The sequence below is a fragment of the Echeneis naucrates genome, chromosome 13 (genome assembly GCF_900963305.1).
Source record: "Echeneis naucrates chromosome 13, fEcheNa1.1, whole genome shotgun sequence".
NCBI classification, from domain to species: Eukaryota; Metazoa; Chordata; class Actinopteri; order Carangiformes; family Echeneidae; genus Echeneis; species Echeneis naucrates.
Genome location: NC_042523.1, coordinates 16,013,027 through 16,029,539, shown reverse-complemented (window position 1 = coordinate 16,029,539; position 16,513 = coordinate 16,013,027). Strand labels below are relative to the sequence as shown.

The window sequence follows — 16,513 nt, the reverse complement described above, 5'->3', positions numbered from 1 at the left end:
CCACTCCCCCTTTCTTTTCCACACACTATTCATCTCACACGAGTTCATTGTATTTCACACATAAAAATTGGCTGAGTTGCCATGGATTCAGGATGATTACCCAGAATTATAAGCTTGACTTGTTTGGATAAAATGCAGATTCAAGACATCTCCCAGGAAGGATATTACAATTAAGTGTTTCAGAATCAGACATGCAGAAACTTTTATGCTCAGTCTCGAGGTCACTTTTCGGTTATCATCCAGCATTTTCGCTTTGTACTCGGCATGTCTCTTGCAGAAACTGGCATCGGTGTCTCCAGATCTGCCAAAACTCGTTGAATTACTTACGGTCCACCAACCGAAAGAAAATGAGATCCTCCTGCTCAGTGGCCTAGAAGCCTCAGATGCATGCCAAACACACCCACACTCCCCATCTCAGGTGAGTTAGCCGCAGTGTCTTTCAAATCCTTCCAAGCATTTTCAGCCTTTGAATTAACTGGCCCCGCAGTAAAAGGCAGAGCGCATGCTGTTCTTTACTTCCGTGGAGCAATTTTGTGTGATTAGATTTGGACCTTTTGTGCTGGAAGAAATCCAGGGAAAGAATTGCATCCTCCCGCATCCACACTAATAAAAAATAACTTATCTTAAGCAGCACAAAATCGGGTTTTACAAAAAAAAGGCAACGTTTGGATTTACAGGAAAAACACTTACACAGAAAAATATACTGTATGATTTCATGATAAAAACATATCATTAATTTCAGTATACTTTGAAATATTAGGCAAGCATAAAATTATAGTAGTACAGCTATCATGCATTTGTGCTTTCAATGGAAGTTAACTTTGTGCACAGACAATAAAACTTGCAAGAATAAATTTGATGAGTTTAAAGCGTACTTAATCAAAAGATGAAAAAAAAAAAACAAGCCTGGGAGCTACTTAAACCCCCCAGAGTTTTAAGATGTTTGTGATTTTGTATCTCACAACTTGTGACTCAAAACAATGTGTATATGTCTCAGACTGTGTTTACGCATTATTGCCGTCAACTGTGTGTGTGTGTGTGTGTGTGTGTGTGTGTGTGTGTGTGTGTGTGTGTGTGTGTGTGTGTGTGTGTGTGTGTGTGTGTGTGTGTGTGTGTGTGAGCATTTCCATGTGCATGTTCCATTCAGGGTGGGCAGCAGCGGAGTGCAGGCGTGTGCTTGGTTCAGTGTTCAGGGCAGACACGCTCCCCTCAACCCGGCAGCATCATCTTAGAGATCAACCAGTTCCTCATCGGTTTGCAGTGGGGAAAGGAGCGGCAGCATCAGCAGGGCCGAGCAGCAGGACAGCGGGTCGAAGATGACACCAATCGCTCCATATCATCCATAGAAGAAGACTTTCTGACTGCTTCAGAACACCTGGGAGATGACAGCGAGGATGACGGCTTCAGAAATGGTGAGTCACCAGTCATTTGATTTTTCTATAGATTAGAATCCAAACTTTCAGTTATGTGAGTAAATTATTGAATTTATCATAGTCCCAAGAACAAATGCTAATATTTATGCAGCAGTTTGCAATGCATTGATACAACTGAGCATTTGTTTAGATGCAGATCCACATACTTGGCAGAAAAATCTGCTTTAATGTGATAGAGATTTCCCAAAGCCACTGAGAAAACAGGACCTGAAAAAATAGATGTTTAATATTGATTTTGAGATAATTTTTCAAAACTTTAAAAAAACAGCAGACACATGCAGACACAGTTTCAGTGTTCTCTCTTTACAAGTTGAGGCCTGTGTCACAATGAAAAGTAACTTTATCCAACTGTAGAATGAAGGAATTTGTTCACAGGAAAATGTTTCCATTGAAAATTAAGGTGTACGGAAAAAGCACATTGACAATTTTATTATTGACAACTAACTACACTTGATTATTTTACATTGAAAACTTGTTTTTAATGAGCTGACATCAAGTTTACGTTTATTCAGTGGAGTTGAATCCTTTTTTTGCAACTACTAGTTATTCAGCAAGCACTGAAATTCTTGATAGTCTCTTAGGTAGCATAGCGCAACAGAGCAACACAGCGGCAATAAAGATATTGCCGCTGTGTTGCCCAGTGATGAAATGTGTTAGACAGTAATAATTATCTGAAATTTCATCCATGGGGTAATCAAATGAGACAAACGCAACAGAACCCAGCTCAGTCAAGGGCAAAACAGGACATTATTCTACTCCTGCCCCAACGCTTTGGAAACTGATGGAACTACTTTTTAATCAGACAGGACATTTCTCATTCCCTTTGTGACCCCCCCCCCTCTCTTCACAGAGCCAGAGAGTGGTGATCTAGCAGAGAGCTTGCTAGAGGTTGCACAGAAACACTGTGTCAGACTTGCATGTCAGAGGGGACAGCTGGCTCAATACCAGAGCAACGAGGATACTGAGGTAAAAAGAGAAGGGCATCAGCCCACAAGCCTCCAGACGAAGGAATCGGCTGGTCACTACGCCACTAATCTGGCCGAGTCAGTACTGCAAGATGCTTTCATACGCCTCTCTCAAGATGAAACCACCTTTGTCTCTGAAGCTGCTGTCAGTGTGTCACTTGCAAGTCATCCATCCATCTCCACAGATCCCTCAAAGGCCAAAGAGCCTTCCAAGCAGCGCACATGCTCTTTTGAACTACCTAAGATTGTTATAGTTCAAAGCCCAGACAGCTCTGATGGAGCTGCAGAATGGCCAGAGGCCCAGGTGTCCACTGTGTCTGACCACAATCTCACTGCCAAATGCAGCGAGGGGCCGGAGAATGGGATGCAGGCTCCCCATCCCCACCACAGCAGTGGGCACTCATCCAAACATGTGGAGGTGGCTTTGGCCTGTGCTGCCAATGTCATTGGTACCATAACTACGCCACAGTTGACAGAACAGCTCCCCATGGAATCTGCTTCAGAGGAGGATACTGAGGAGGAGCTGCCTGGGCAGAGAAGTGACTACTCCTTCTCCTCAGCCATGTGTGGCATGGCCCAGGTCGCTGGTGCTGTAGCAGCTGTGGAGATAACAGACAGGGATGGCAACGACTCTGATGCAGATTCAACTGACGTCTACACAGCATCCCACGGGCTGATGTCTGCTGCTGAGGCCTCTGCAGCCTTCACACTGCACTGCAGCGTGGCAGAGGGTACCAGTGTTGAAGCATTTCGCGCCAACATTGCTAAAGTCCTGCACAAGGAGGCAGCAGAGGTGCTGATTCAGCCACAAGGCTACAGGAGTGTGGCTCACTTGCTTGAGGACACGCACAACAAAATAGTGGATGGCATTACTTGTCCAAAAAAATCCTACATGGATGAAAAAGAGGTGGATGACTTAATAAATGAGGTTGCAGACAGCCTATTCAAGCATGCTTTAGAGAAGGCAAAAAAGAAAAAAGAATTGGAGGGGACTGGAAAAGATGCACCAAGCCTCCAGGTGTGTCTGCAGGATAGTGTGAACAATTTGCTTTTTGACATCCTTTGCCTGACACAGAAGAAAATCAGTCACATTGCGTATAACCAAGCCTCAGATGAGACAACAGAGGCTGATACATGTGAGAGGGAGCTTGCTATCACCAAGGAAAGCAAGGATCCATTAAGTCAATTACAGTGTTTAGTTGGCCATAGCCAGTCCACTAATAGTGAGAACCACTCTGCCGTGCCACACTTAACTGATAAGCTCGCCATGGTTCCTGGGCTGAAGGAGAAATATGGGCTGGAGGAAAGTGATCTCAATATGTCCTCCTCTACAGCACACAGCAAAGAACAGCAGCAGCAGTCATTGTGCAGACAAAGTCAGTCTAAAAACATCTCCAAGGATTTTTTTGACCATCAGCAGATACAGCAGGGCAGTGCTGCCACCAGAGAACCTTTGAGTGAAATCCCAGTTCACAGCACAGACAGGAGGGGGCGACTGGGGACAGGACGTGACAGCAGGCAAACCTCCCTCACACCCCAGTCCTCTCTCAACTCTTGTAGTTCTCTGATCTCATTGAGGATGGACTCAGAATCCAGGACCCACATTACCTGTTATGCTGATGACTTGGCGACCACAGTGGTGTCCATGGCTACAGAGCTAGCAGCCATCTGCCTGGAGAACTCCACTGGAAAACAGCCTTGGTTCTGTGCCCTGAAAGGGATGTCCCCCGAGGGGCCAGAGGCCTACGTGATCCCTGCTTGCCGCACAGTCCTCAGAAGGAAAGAGGGTCAAAGCAGCAACACTGCCTGCAAGAAGCACAGGGCTCCACGGCTCAGTGAGATCAAGAAAAAAACAGAGGAGCAACCAGAACTGATGGAGCGGCTGGTGAACCGGGTGGTGGATGAGTCAGTCAACCTAGATGAGCCACAGGACCCGTTTGCCCTCTTTGCCTCTGAAGTCACAGCCAGGATCATGAACTGCCCTGAGCTTAATGTGGTGGATACCTCTAAAGCAGGCCAGCCACGGAGCAGGTTGCAGTGTGAGAGATGGAGCCGTGGGAAGGCATCTAGTTATGAGAGCATTCCAGAAGAAGACCCAGACCCCTCAGGCACTCCCAACACGCTCGGGCTTGGCAGTCGCTTGGGTCAGAACTTGAGTCGCGGCAGCTCAATCTCTAAGCAGTCCAGCTGTGAGAGCATCACGGACGAGTTTTCACGGTTCATGGTAAACCAGATGGAGACTGAAGGCAGGGGCTTCGACCTTCTGCTGGACTACTACGCAGGGAAAAATGCCAGCAGCATTTTGACCGCAGCTGTGCAACAGGCAGCATCGAAAAAAAATGGTCACCTTAATATCAGGGCGTCATCCTGCCTATCCAAACAGTCCAGCACAGAGAGCATCACAGAGGAGTTTTATAGGTTTATGCTTCGAGACATGGATAAGGAAAACAGAGAGTGTGGCATCTCCAAGACTAAAGAATGGAGCAACAGCCTGTTTCCTCCTTCTCCTAGGTCACCCTTCTGCATACGACAGTCTTCTGTCCCTGACCGGCGCTCCTCAGACTCCAGACTGACGGTCAACTCACCCATAAAAGCCAATTCTTTTGACGGATTTGCCCGCAACGTGCATGGAGACACACTGAATATCTATCCCACAAACTCAGTGTCAGCCATGGGACTGTGTAAGTCAGACTCCTGCCTCTATCAAAGGGGTAAAACTGACCAGATGACTGACATGCTGATTCATGAGACCTGGTCAAGCTCCATTGAGTCCTTGATGAGAAAGAATAAGATCATTGCTGATCCAGAGGACAGTATCGACCTGGAGGCTGCAGGAGACTCCCAGCCCCATGTTCAGCAATTTGCCAACCGCCTCGCAGCTGACATAGTAGATATCGGGAAGTCTGCACTTGGGGCCCAGCAAGATGTAGCTGGGGACGTTCTCAGGTCGCACATGCCTGTCGGTGAGAGAAGGAGGGGCTTCAAACAATCTCATCTAAGTTGCAATCGCAGCAAGTCCAGCCAAGAGCAAGCTGGCACTGGAGTGGGGTCTGCAGCCAGTGACTGCAGCTCAGCCCGCATGAGGGGCCCCAGAGATGTACCACTGATCCACATCGAGGGCGATCAGAAGGATGAGGAGACCCTTCTAAAACTGGAAAGGCCTGGGGGTGGGCTGCAGGAAACCCCGCCAGACAACTCTGCTACCAAACACACGGAGAGAGCAGCAGCCACCTGCAGCAGGTAATACACCGTTTACGGCCCTGTGGGAGAGTCAGACCCCAGCAGCAGAATCATCATGCTGCAGATCTGAAGTACATGAAAGAATGAAAATTCAGGCCGTTATTTTTAAGATGAGCATTAAACAGCAAAGAAAATGTGCACAAAATGAAAACGTCCAAGTGTAACGAAGGAGCTTTGTCATGGCAGGCTGTGATTCATCCTGTCTGGGTGTGCACAAAGCTTTTAGTGGCTTCATCTGTTATCTGCTGTGAGGCTGTTGAACTCACCTTCATCACGACAAGTTCAGCTCACACACTAAAACCAATGGACACTTAAATGTCTCCAGATTGTATTGACAGCTAAAATAACTAGCAAAATATTAGACGTAGTATAAGTTGTTAGGCAGCAGGTTAGCTAAAGAAAGGTGTTTCATTTGCAATCATTATATTTGGTCTTTCTGACTAATGCATTATCAGACATGTCTAATTCAAACCAGACTGACATTTACGTAGGAAACACAAAGATGGAAAACTCTCTATTTTTAAAAAAGTCTGAGTGGCCTAGCGGAGCGCCGGCTCTCCATTTAGTGGATATTTTGGGGGGAACAGAGACTGGAGCGATCTATGATGTGTTTCACTCTTGGATCAAATGAACCTGCTGAAAATCTATATGTGGAATGAGTCACTAATGATCCAGAGAGGTGTGCAGAGGAAAGGCAAACTATAAAAAATCAAGATGAGAAGAATCAGGTGCAATCTATTGTTAGGTTGTCTTGTCTCGATGCTGATATTCAGTAGTGAAGGACGGGGAAGACGGCTGAAAGGCTCCAGTGTCAAAACAGAGTCACAGGATGTGTTTCTTTTCACTAGACAATACATGTAATCCAGAAATAAGTGAAGTGCATCTACTTGTCCCTTGTGCAGCTATGGAATCCAGTAATTTGCCTCGTCAATAAACCTAATTTCCCTCCAGAATTGTTGAGGATGGCAGCTCTCAATCATCTGATTATGTCTTAATTGAATCAGTTTCCTGAAAAAGAAACTGGAAATCCAGCAGTGCCTCTGGGGAATACAGTTTGCTGACGCATTAAAGATAATGAAATGAATTAGCTTTCTTTTTATAAAGTGCATAGTTATTTCAAATTGCCGAGGCTTGTCAGTTGTGTATAGTTACTGTCCTATCTGTAATTGTTAGAGCACAAACTCCCGATGGTGCCTTTTAAGATGTATTTTATGACTAACAGAAGCGAGGCCTGACAATCGGAACAACAGCCAATGTTAACCACCAATTACAGCAGACACTGTGCACCTCTACTCGACCGTCATTCCCACCATCTTGCGGTTTGCTCTCCCCAGCAGTGAGAGGGACAGGCCAGCTGTGGCTGCGGCTGCAGTAGTGAAGAGGGACAAGCGTTCTATGAGTGCTAGCAGTGAAGAGAGCATGGGGAGCTGGTCCCATATAAGCCCTGAGGATGACCCCCAGGAGGAGACCAGTAGTTTTATCCAGCTGAGCGAGGGGTCAGTAACCGTTGCTCCTTGATATCGCTCCAAACGCTGCCACTCTCACCCTCACCCCCACTCTCATTGGCCCATTGCTGCTGACACTTGCGCTCTCTTGTGCCAATGCCAATTTACTCCCTGCTGCTGCAATATCCACCCCTGCTAAGGCCGTGTGTGGCAGAGATGTCACTCCACAAACCACTTTCCTCAGCTGGCATGCTGAGCTCGGCCTGCACCACACACGCACACACCTACCTGCAGTAATGGGCTGCAGCGGACCACGGTTGTTTGCTCACATCAAAAGCCATCTACTGCATTCTCTGCTTCATCAAATTCTCATTTGTTTCAAGCACACCTGTGCTCACTAAAGTATACTGATACAAGATTCTCTGCTTTCTCTTTGCCATAAAACACAGGCGCTATGATAATGGAGTAAATATTATTACACATGCTAAGTGTGTTAATAGGAAGAAAGGGGAGGCTGGAGGGCTTTATGTGCTCAGTGTGCCAATGATGTAAAATGTCAGCTTTTTGCTTAATCAGCTGAAGTGTAGCCGTCTGCACCACCCTAACCTTTCCATCTACCTGCTTATTTTAACTCCACTTCATCTGTGATCCATGCGATGATACAAGGGCATGGCTGCCACCAGCCCTGCCTGTGTACCCTGCTCCCCTGAACTGCTCCTCAAACTCTCATCCTCATGTCCAGACAGGTCTGCTGCCACACGAAAATCACCAGCTCTCCCACCTTGAGCGTCCAATTCTGCTGCAGCTGCTATTTATATGTGAATCACCAGCTAACAAACAACATGACTTGCATCACTGTGTCTGGTGATTGTTCTCTTCACATGTCAGCTGGTGTGTGTCGGATATCCTAAGAGGATGCTAGTGATGCTCTGCTCGTGTTTGGGTTTACAGAAATGGGACCAGCAGCGCATCCAGCCTTGGCCTGGCAGACTTAGATACTTTTTCTGATGTTCCCACTCAGAGCACTCTCATCAGGTACCTGATATCTGATTTTTTTCTTTTAATACGACAGAAGTATATTGCTTTTCTCACCTCAAGTGACACGTAACTGTGAGTGGCTGCTGGATTAATTTGAGATGATAGCTTGTTACATATTCTGTTATACACATATAAAAGCCTTTCCAGTCTGCTGCATTTCTCTACAGGTATATTTATATGAATGTAACTGTTAACTTTTCAACATGCTAAAATGTATGTGTGTTATGTATTTCAAAGAATAATTCACCATTTTGGGAAACACACTAATTCCCCTTTTTGCTTTACATGAAATAACCCCATGAAAACAGTGTGTTGCTTTTAGATCTATATCAAATCAAATCAAATCAGGTTCATATAGTCCCAAATCAAGGCATTTTACATCTAGAGCAGGTGTGGACCAAACTCTTAAAAATTATTTAAGGAGACCCAACGGATCCCCCGATGAGCAAGCACTTGGTGACAGTGGCAAGGAAAAACTTCCTTTAAGAGGCAGAAACCTCAGAACCAGAATCAGGCTCAGGGGGGCGGCCAGCTGCTTTGACCGGTTGGAGGCAGTGTCTCATCCAACTTTCTGTATGGAAGTTAGTAAGTAGATGTCTCAAAATGTTGAAATATGGTGTGTTGATGGAGCTGTTATATTTTTCCCCTCACAGAGAGGAGACAGAGAAAGGCGATCTGGCAGGAACTAAGGAGAATGTATTTGGTAAGTGTAGTGATGCTTCCTCATGTCATCACAATGTTATCACCTTAATTATTAACTATTCCCTTCTCCCATGTGCTTCAACCTCTCTGCTCACGTGACTCGAGTACAGCATGTGCTGTGTCTGTGTGATTAACCCCTCAGCTCCATGTGCTTCAGCAGAGGTGGCCCTCTTTTCTGAAACAAGCGAGCTTATTAATCATTTAAAAGGGCCCAAAATTATAGGAGTGTCTCAGTGCAAAGCTCATCTTACTTTAATGACTTACAATCCTACAAACACTGAGCTCAGGGTATTTCTATTTTATGAAGATGACAAAACGATGCAGAAAACGAAAATGTGAGGCTTTTGATATCCAAGCAAGTGTGGAGAAGAACATAGTTAAGGTTCAGGGATGCCCTGCTGATGCTCTATCGTCTTAAATCTTTCAGAGAGCAGCTCAGGCAGGACGGCAGGCAGCGGCCGCAGCGTCAGGGAGCTGTTGGTGGTCAACTGCGACCTCGAGCCAGAGTGCGTGGACTCAGAGCTGAGGGTGGCCCTGCAGTGGATCGCTGCCTCCGAGCTGGGCCTTCCCGCACTCTACTTTGTCAAGTCCAAAGAGCAGAGGGTTGCAAAGGTAAGCACATCAAGTTTAAGGATAATGTTGCTGGTCTTTTCTTTTTTTATTATCGTCTATTTTGGTCCATTATTTAATGAAATGTCAGCTAATCGCACCTCTTATCTGAGAGACTATTGTGTTTTCAATACATTTGTGATAGTGTATCATTTGGTGACTGGTAATTTTTCAGAAAAGGTCGTAACGCTGTATGTATTCTCTCAGTTTCAGAGGGTGGTCCACCTCATGTCTCAGAAGGCGTGGCGTATTGCGGACTTGTTCAGCGCTGTGGTTCAGTTCTGTAAGCTACATCAGAGAGAGGAGGAGGATGGCAGATCTCTGTCCAGCCTATTTGATTGGCTTCTAGAGACTCTATAAACCACACTAGCTTCCTCGTGCTGTAAACTCCCTCACTCACACTTCTGGCCCGTTCCTAACTGTTAGACCTAAACTGTCTCATCACACCAAGGGCGGTGTTTTGTGATCAGCATACTTGAGAATTTCACAGCGCTCTACCCTTCGTGCTGAGGTTGTTTTTTTGCCCGTTCACAGCCATGAATGGACCAGTCTCCCTTTAATAAGTGCATGTTTTGTTTTGGTGGCTTTTGGGTTTTTTTCTGGATTCACCGCTGTAGTGAGACATAAAGGCAGATCAAACTCTAGAGATACAGGAGGGACATTCCTGTTAGGAATGCACAAGCCTTCAAGAGATTATAGTCAGCAGGTTGTAACTGCTATTGATTATATATTAATATATATATTTACAGAATCGCAAAAGCAAATTATCAGTTTATTTATTTATGCCAAATGAACACACACAAGCCGACGTACCAACAGTAGAAAATAGGAAAATCAGGTTAAATTCTGTCCACAACTCGACATGCGCAAACCTTTTGTATCAAAATACTTTGTTAAAGAGGCTGCTGAAATGTAAGCACACATTGTTCTGATAGCCACCTAAGAGTATGTATTTGCTTAACATAAGCAAAATGTCTATATCTTTGTGTTCATTGACCAACATACCACCTCTGTTGTGACCATGAAATTGAGTTCCAAGTAAGTGTGTCATCTTGTTCATGTTACTTGAAAACTAATTATTTTAGATAGCTATACTGTATATACTGTAGATCTGGAACTGCTGCACCTTGGAGTAGTGGACTGCTCTCTTTAGGTTTTTTTCTCTGTCAGAAAGACAGAGTAAGGTTTGTAATGTTGAATTTGTATGTGAATTTGGTCTGTTTATTTCTCTACTTAGTGGTATTCTAGTGTTACATCAACATTGGGGGAAAAAAGCACACAATTCAGCTGTAAACTGTCACAGTAGAACTGAATGTATTTATCTTTTCACATCAATAAATTTCTGTGATGTGAAATGTTAGTTTTGATAAGTTGTTAACATTGAACAGAAAGCCAGAGAACTCTAGTCTGTTGCACATTTATCCAAATTAACGTTACACTGTTTTGTCTGCTTTACCCAAACGTGTGTCATAGATAGAGACACACAAGACAACAACTATGTGACCTTTGAGGAATTTCGATACCAGTTAAGAAGTTGCTAAATAATCATCCATCAAATCAAAAATATTGACAAGTATAGATCACAAAACTGTACCAGAAGGTGGGAACAAAAATGTCAGATACTTTTGCCAGCTCACCAAGAACTCACAAAGACACAAATGTGGGGAAATTCTAAGTAATGCTCATTTCATTCCCAGCCAAAATTGCTAATTTTCTGTACCTTTCTGTACCTAAAGTTACCAAACTTTTACTTGTTAAGCACAGTACAGATTTATTTTAAACACTAACCTATTGCTATACACACATTGGTACTTGTGTCTAGTTACACACCTGCCTGAGCCTCTAATGGACCAAAGGAAGGTCAGTACCAGATCCGACATGTGTTGTCCTTACTCCCTGCAGGACAGAACAAACACAAACAGATGATTTGCACAGTAGCACAAAGCTGTAACACTCAAGCAAAATTTACTCTCCCAGTTTACAAAGTATGTACAGTACAGCCCAAAAGTTTGGACACACTTTCCTTTTCATTTGAAGGTGAGAAGGTGTGTCCAAACTTTTGGCCTGTACTGTATGAATTGGTGAAACAAGAAACAACTGAATAAGAAATAGGAGAGCAGACTCAAATAAATAAAAGAAAGAGTAAAAGGAGAAACAAAAAAACTAAGTACTCAGCGGCTGTAGGGAGAACTGTGTGTGTGTCTGTGTACACACCTGTAATGATGGTGTCACCCTCGTAGTTAAAGACACAGGAGAAGATCTCATCTGTGTGTCCCTGCAGAACTTGTAGGCAGACTCCCGACTGAGCGTCCCACAGACGAGCTGTCTTGTCTGAGCTGGCAGTAAGGACCCTGGTGCCCTGGGGGCTGAAACAGATCTACCAAGAGAGTGCTAATCAGGAGAGTTGTCTGCAATAAAGTGAGCAGTGACAGCATGCTGAATAAGAAATGATGCCAGATGTGGCTTAAATGCCAAAAAGTGGAAGCATTAAGGTGACATTGGTCTAAAAAGGTTGTTAAACTTCAGCTATGTAGGGAGGATAAAGCCTGCAATAGGAGTTCCTTCAGCAAAGAATTATTTTGGCTCATGATCATTCTAGACTCATGAATGGTTTTGTATCCCCACAGTGAGGTAAAGAAAGCAGGTTAAATGGAGCACTGAGTGTCCACAGGTAGGAGGTGGACACTGACTGGAGAAGAAGCTGATGAAGACAGAAGATCAGGGGGAGAAATGATGAGGCACAGAAAAGAAAAGAGGACTGAAATGTTTACCAAATAAAATACATCAGGAAAGGGGAAATAAGAGGAACAAGGTAAAGCGATGCCCCAAATCTAATGTCACATCCCAAAAGTGGGTTTCACAGCCGCCACAGCCACAGCCATATATTCACTATGTCAAGGAAAAAGGTCATAGTTAAAAAACACAGAGGAGAAGAAATATCCTATTAGGTGAGATTAGCAACCTGACCGGCAGCAAATGGGTACATTAACCACCTTTAAATAACAAGATCAGTGAAGGGTCAAAGACATACTCACACACAACTGATATTAATCAATATGTTTGTTTGACTTTACAAGTGGAAGTTACAGGGAATAAAAACAACTTTGTGCATGTGTGATTAAATATGATGTCATAGGAGTGATCTTATCGCATGAAAAACAGAAGTTAATGACTGAACAGATGTTAGTGAAACAAAAGTAGACAAGTAACAAAAGTAGATTACAGATCTCTAAGTTGATATAAAATATCTTTGTACCGATTGTGGCTGAAGAGCCATTTCAGTTGCAGTAATTTACCTTGGAGATTTCTCCATCATGGCCCTCTAAGATCAGGAGGCACTCATATGTTTTTGCACAGAACACTCTTGCTGTTCCTGACAGAGACAGGCAGAGACATTAACTTTTTGTGAAGCACATGTAGCATCAGAAAGAAAAAAAAAATCATCCTGACTAAATAAATCTCCAAATGTGCTCCAAACACAGAGTTAGGCAAAAGGGTTAGATTTTACCAATAACATGAAGTTAATAAATTAAATCTCACCGTCAGCAGAGGCAGTGGCAATGAGCTGACCGCTTAAATCAAAACACACATCTAGAACTTCTTCTTTGTGTCCAACTAGTGTGGCCACACACTTTCCACTGACAACATCCCACACCTGGAAATATACAGACAAAAAAAGTAGCATAATTAGATATACACACTTGGCAGGAAACCCATAAAACCAAACTGGGTACACTATGTGAACAAACTCACACCCTGTCTTAAAAACTACAGTATGGCTCTCTTAAGGAGCTTCCTTTTAACCACAAATAAGGAAGTAGGATTGAATGTTTCTAGTTGAAATTATGAAGAACTTTAACAAAAAACTTGGAGGGTGGAAATTGGAAGACAGTGAATATGAATGACAGACACCCATTTCAAAATCTTATCTCTTGCATTAGTTTAAAAGCTAAAAGCTTAAAAACACTCACAGGTGGCAAAGGGAGATTTTTTTGGAAAAATTATTTCAAAGAAGTGCAGGTTTTCAAATCTTTGGATAAAAGATAGTTCACCTTGCAGCTTGTGTCCATTGAGCCTGTGACTATAAGGGAACAGTCCCAGTTGAACTGAACATTGCTGATTTCTCCAGTGTGACCGATTAGAGTGTGGACACGTCTGGGAAAACAGAAAGAAGCAGAAAAAACAATTGTGCACTCTTGTATGCAGAACCTTTTGGTGTTATGCTTGTGTTGTTTCGTACAAATGACGACACATATGCATCAATTAAATACAAATGCACAGATCAATACATACAATGATAATAATAATGATTATTTCTGACCTTGCTGAAGCAACGTCCCATATAGCAACTGTGTGGTCGAAGGAGCCGGTGACAAGTTGATTTCCCACTGTATTAAAGCACAAAGAGAGGACCTCTGCAGTGTGACCCTGGACGGAATCAAGGACAGAGCGTTATCCCTCACTCCTCTCTCCCTCTATCTGCCATTATGCATGGAAATGCACATCAAAAAGGCAATAATATTTATTAAATTAAACATAGAGTTTGGTCTCACTGGCAGGTTTTTTAAGTCATGAAATAAATTGAATCAAATTTTCATATGGGTAGCATTCTGCCCTCAGCTGACTGCTGGCAGCATGATTTATTCTTCATGGTGGCGAAAGCTTAAAGTACAGAGAGAGAAGTGTTGTTGAGACAGAGCCAGCCAATCACACCATGGCCCCATGTGCAGTCTGCACAACAAGAAGACTCACTGCTCCCCCACAGAGTGGGCAATCTGGCCTTATTAAAGAGTTACAGTTACATTACCCATCAGGCATATGGGTGTAGATATGAGGTGGTAAAAGTGCATATATGTGATGGTGGAAGGTTAACACCAAGTACAATACAATACAATACAATACAATATAATAACAATAATGTAAGTTAATCAATGTGTTAAAAATGAATGGATGTGAGCTGTCATTCCAGAAATATAAGAGCAAGAGAGAGGCAATAAAATAAAAAAACAAACAACTCCTCACAGTCAGAGTGGCCATTTCTTCCCCAGTTTCCACATCCCAAAGCCTGGCAGTGGCATCCATGCTGCCTGTGGCCACCAATGTACTCTGGGGGTTAAATGTTAGGCACACCTACACAGGACAAAAACATAATAATAATGATATTTTTTTCCATTTCTGCTATAAAGCCAAACAGGCTCTGAAAGTGATTTTCATCCAAGTATATAGCTCCGGAATGTAAGCTGGACTGATGGCAGATACATACTATTTCTGCCATGTGTCCACGGAAGGTGTGAAAACATTTGCCTGTTTCAGCACACCACAATTTGCAGGTCTTATCGAAAGAACCAGTGGCAATCTTGTCTCTAAAAATGAATTAAAGCAAAGACACTGTCAATTCCAATATTAAATATTGAATGTCTGTTAAATCCAACAATCTAGGTTTCAGCCGTTATGGGCCATTTGTACAAAATGCTCATTTACCCATAGGGGTTGTTGAATGCAATAGCATACACAACATTTCTATGACCCTCAAGAGAGTGCAGCTCTGTGCCAGAGGTTGTGTTCCAAACTCTACATGTCCTGTCATAGCTGCCAGTTAGAAACCTGCAGGGTAAAAGAGAGTCATAAAAAACTATACAACAAAGGCTACAAAGGTGCAGACTTGTGTGTTGCGTTTACACCTACCTGGATCCTGATTTATCAAAGGCAATATTTGTCAGGGGAAGTATGTGTGCTTTAAGCTCCTGGAAAAGAGGAGAACGGGTAAGAAAAGAAACTATAACCTTCAAGGCAGTACAGTCATTAACTTCATTCATCAAGATGTAATATTCACCCATATATAATTCATTTGACTTTGATGTAAAGGGAAGAGATCTCCGTTATGTCTCACCAGGAATGAAAAGATTTTTTTTCCCTTTACTGAGCCCAGACCCCAGGATGTCAACCATAAGACAAACATTTAACACTTCAGCTATCAGTACAATTCCAAAAAGGATCTGGTAATCTAACCACTACTGCGCTCTAGTGCCTCTGTGGAGAAGTGCCTGCTGATTTCACCCCCCACATCCATGAATTTCCCCACATGAAGACATATTGTTGTAATTGGATAATGTTGATCAAAATGTCATCACACGTCTTTTCAAATGCATGCGTAGAATGCTAAAACTATAAACATTAAACAGCATTCTTTAAAGATGGAAAATACATCAGTGCAATTATTCCTGAGCAGGTCGGTGTCTGACCTTGTAGAAACAGAACCTGTGATGGTTCTGCTGGCTTTGTTTTTGCTGAAGCCGAACAATGAGGTCTTTCACCTGATCCGCCCGAGTCTCTGTGATCAGAGGCTCCGATTGCCTGATCTCCGCCACCAGGTCATCTGGGTTTGTTCTGCACAGTAGAAAGATGCAAGTTTTTCATTTTCGTAACATTTCATCACAAAGTTTGAAAAAGGGGTTCTGTGAAAGTAGATTTTAAAGTCAATTAAATTCACCCTTTGGCCTTCATCTGGAGAAGTATAAAAACTATTACATGCATGTGTTGAGGAGAAGGTTGATTTGTAATGTGGTATCACAAACAATGCCACAGTCCCATCAAAAACATAACAGTACATAAAGTGGACGATAGAGTGGGATGCCTTTACTGAACTATTTAAACATGCAGTGATTGTTTAAATAGTTTAGCATCACATGAGCAGTTCGTAATCTGACAGGTTAACAGTTTACCAGAGATGAAAAACTACAACTAAAAGTTGTTGTAAAACTCACGCACTCTGGGGTTAATCCAAGGAGGTCGATAGATTTTGTCTTAAGGTGTCCTCCTTTCTCATATTCCAGGATTATTCCTGTCAGCAAAACAACAAAAACAAAAACAAACATTTCCTGAAAACAGTTCAGCCATGCTTTGAAATGTGCGTTCACGGAGGCTAATTAGCTCCTGTTTTCTTTTTATCCTCTGAAGCTGCACTTTGTTCCCGTAAACAGAGCTAAAGTCCAAATGTTTTTTGTTTTGTTTTTAAAGAAACACGTCTCTTTAATGGTTCACCTGGAGGATAATACCGGAGAAGGAATCGTTTGAGTTTCAT

General features: G+C 43.1%; 2 protein-coding genes across 2 annotated transcripts in view; one reads left to right on the top strand and one right to left on the bottom strand.

Annotated features, from left to right (window-relative positions):
- Positions 1-9,792, top strand: part of sphkap (SPHK1 interactor, AKAP domain containing) — a 24,877-nt gene extending 15,085 nt beyond the window's left edge. Inside the window, exons 5-12 of the mRNA XM_029517832.1 lie at positions 278-418; positions 1,157-1,412; positions 2,284-5,638; positions 6,976-7,134; positions 8,035-8,118; positions 8,775-8,824; positions 9,251-9,435; positions 9,640-9,792. Of these exons, the coding sequence (XP_029373692.1) occupies positions 278-418; positions 1,157-1,412; positions 2,284-5,638; positions 6,976-7,134; positions 8,035-8,118; positions 8,775-8,824; positions 9,251-9,435; positions 9,640-9,792 (4,383 nt within the window). The remainder of the gene's footprint in view (positions 1-277; positions 419-1,156; positions 1,413-2,283; positions 5,639-6,975; positions 7,135-8,034; positions 8,119-8,774; positions 8,825-9,250; positions 9,436-9,639) is intronic.
- daw1 (dynein assembly factor with WDR repeat domains 1) lies at positions 1,359-16,513 on the bottom strand. Its single transcript, XM_029517833.1, has 14 exons — positions 16,474-16,513; positions 16,201-16,273; positions 15,675-15,819; positions 15,118-15,176; positions 14,914-15,036; positions 14,696-14,795; positions 14,455-14,562; positions 13,754-13,860; positions 13,485-13,587; positions 12,973-13,087; positions 12,729-12,805; positions 11,647-11,809; positions 11,263-11,328; positions 1,359-1,375 (listed from the first exon to the last, which is right to left on the bottom strand). Exons 1-13 carry the CDS (start codon positions 16,511-16,513, stop codon positions 11,294-11,296), a joined length of 1,248 nt encoding a protein of 415 aa, XP_029373693.1. The 3' UTR covers positions 1,359-1,375; positions 11,263-11,293.

Excerpts from the sequence above, each read along its gene's own strand:
- daw1 (XM_029517833.1), bottom strand. The coding sequence starts at position 16,513 with ATGAAACTCAAACGATTCCTTCTCCGGTATTATCCTCCAG. Across the intron at positions 15,037-15,117 it reads TTTGATAAATCAGGATCCAG|GTTTCTAACTGGCAGCTATG; the intron begins GTAGGTGTAAAC and ends TTTACCCTGCAG. Across the intron at positions 13,861-14,454 it reads AAGAAATGGCCACTCTGACT|GGTCACACTGCAGAGGTCCT; the intron begins GTGAGGAGTTGT and ends GATTCCGTCCAG.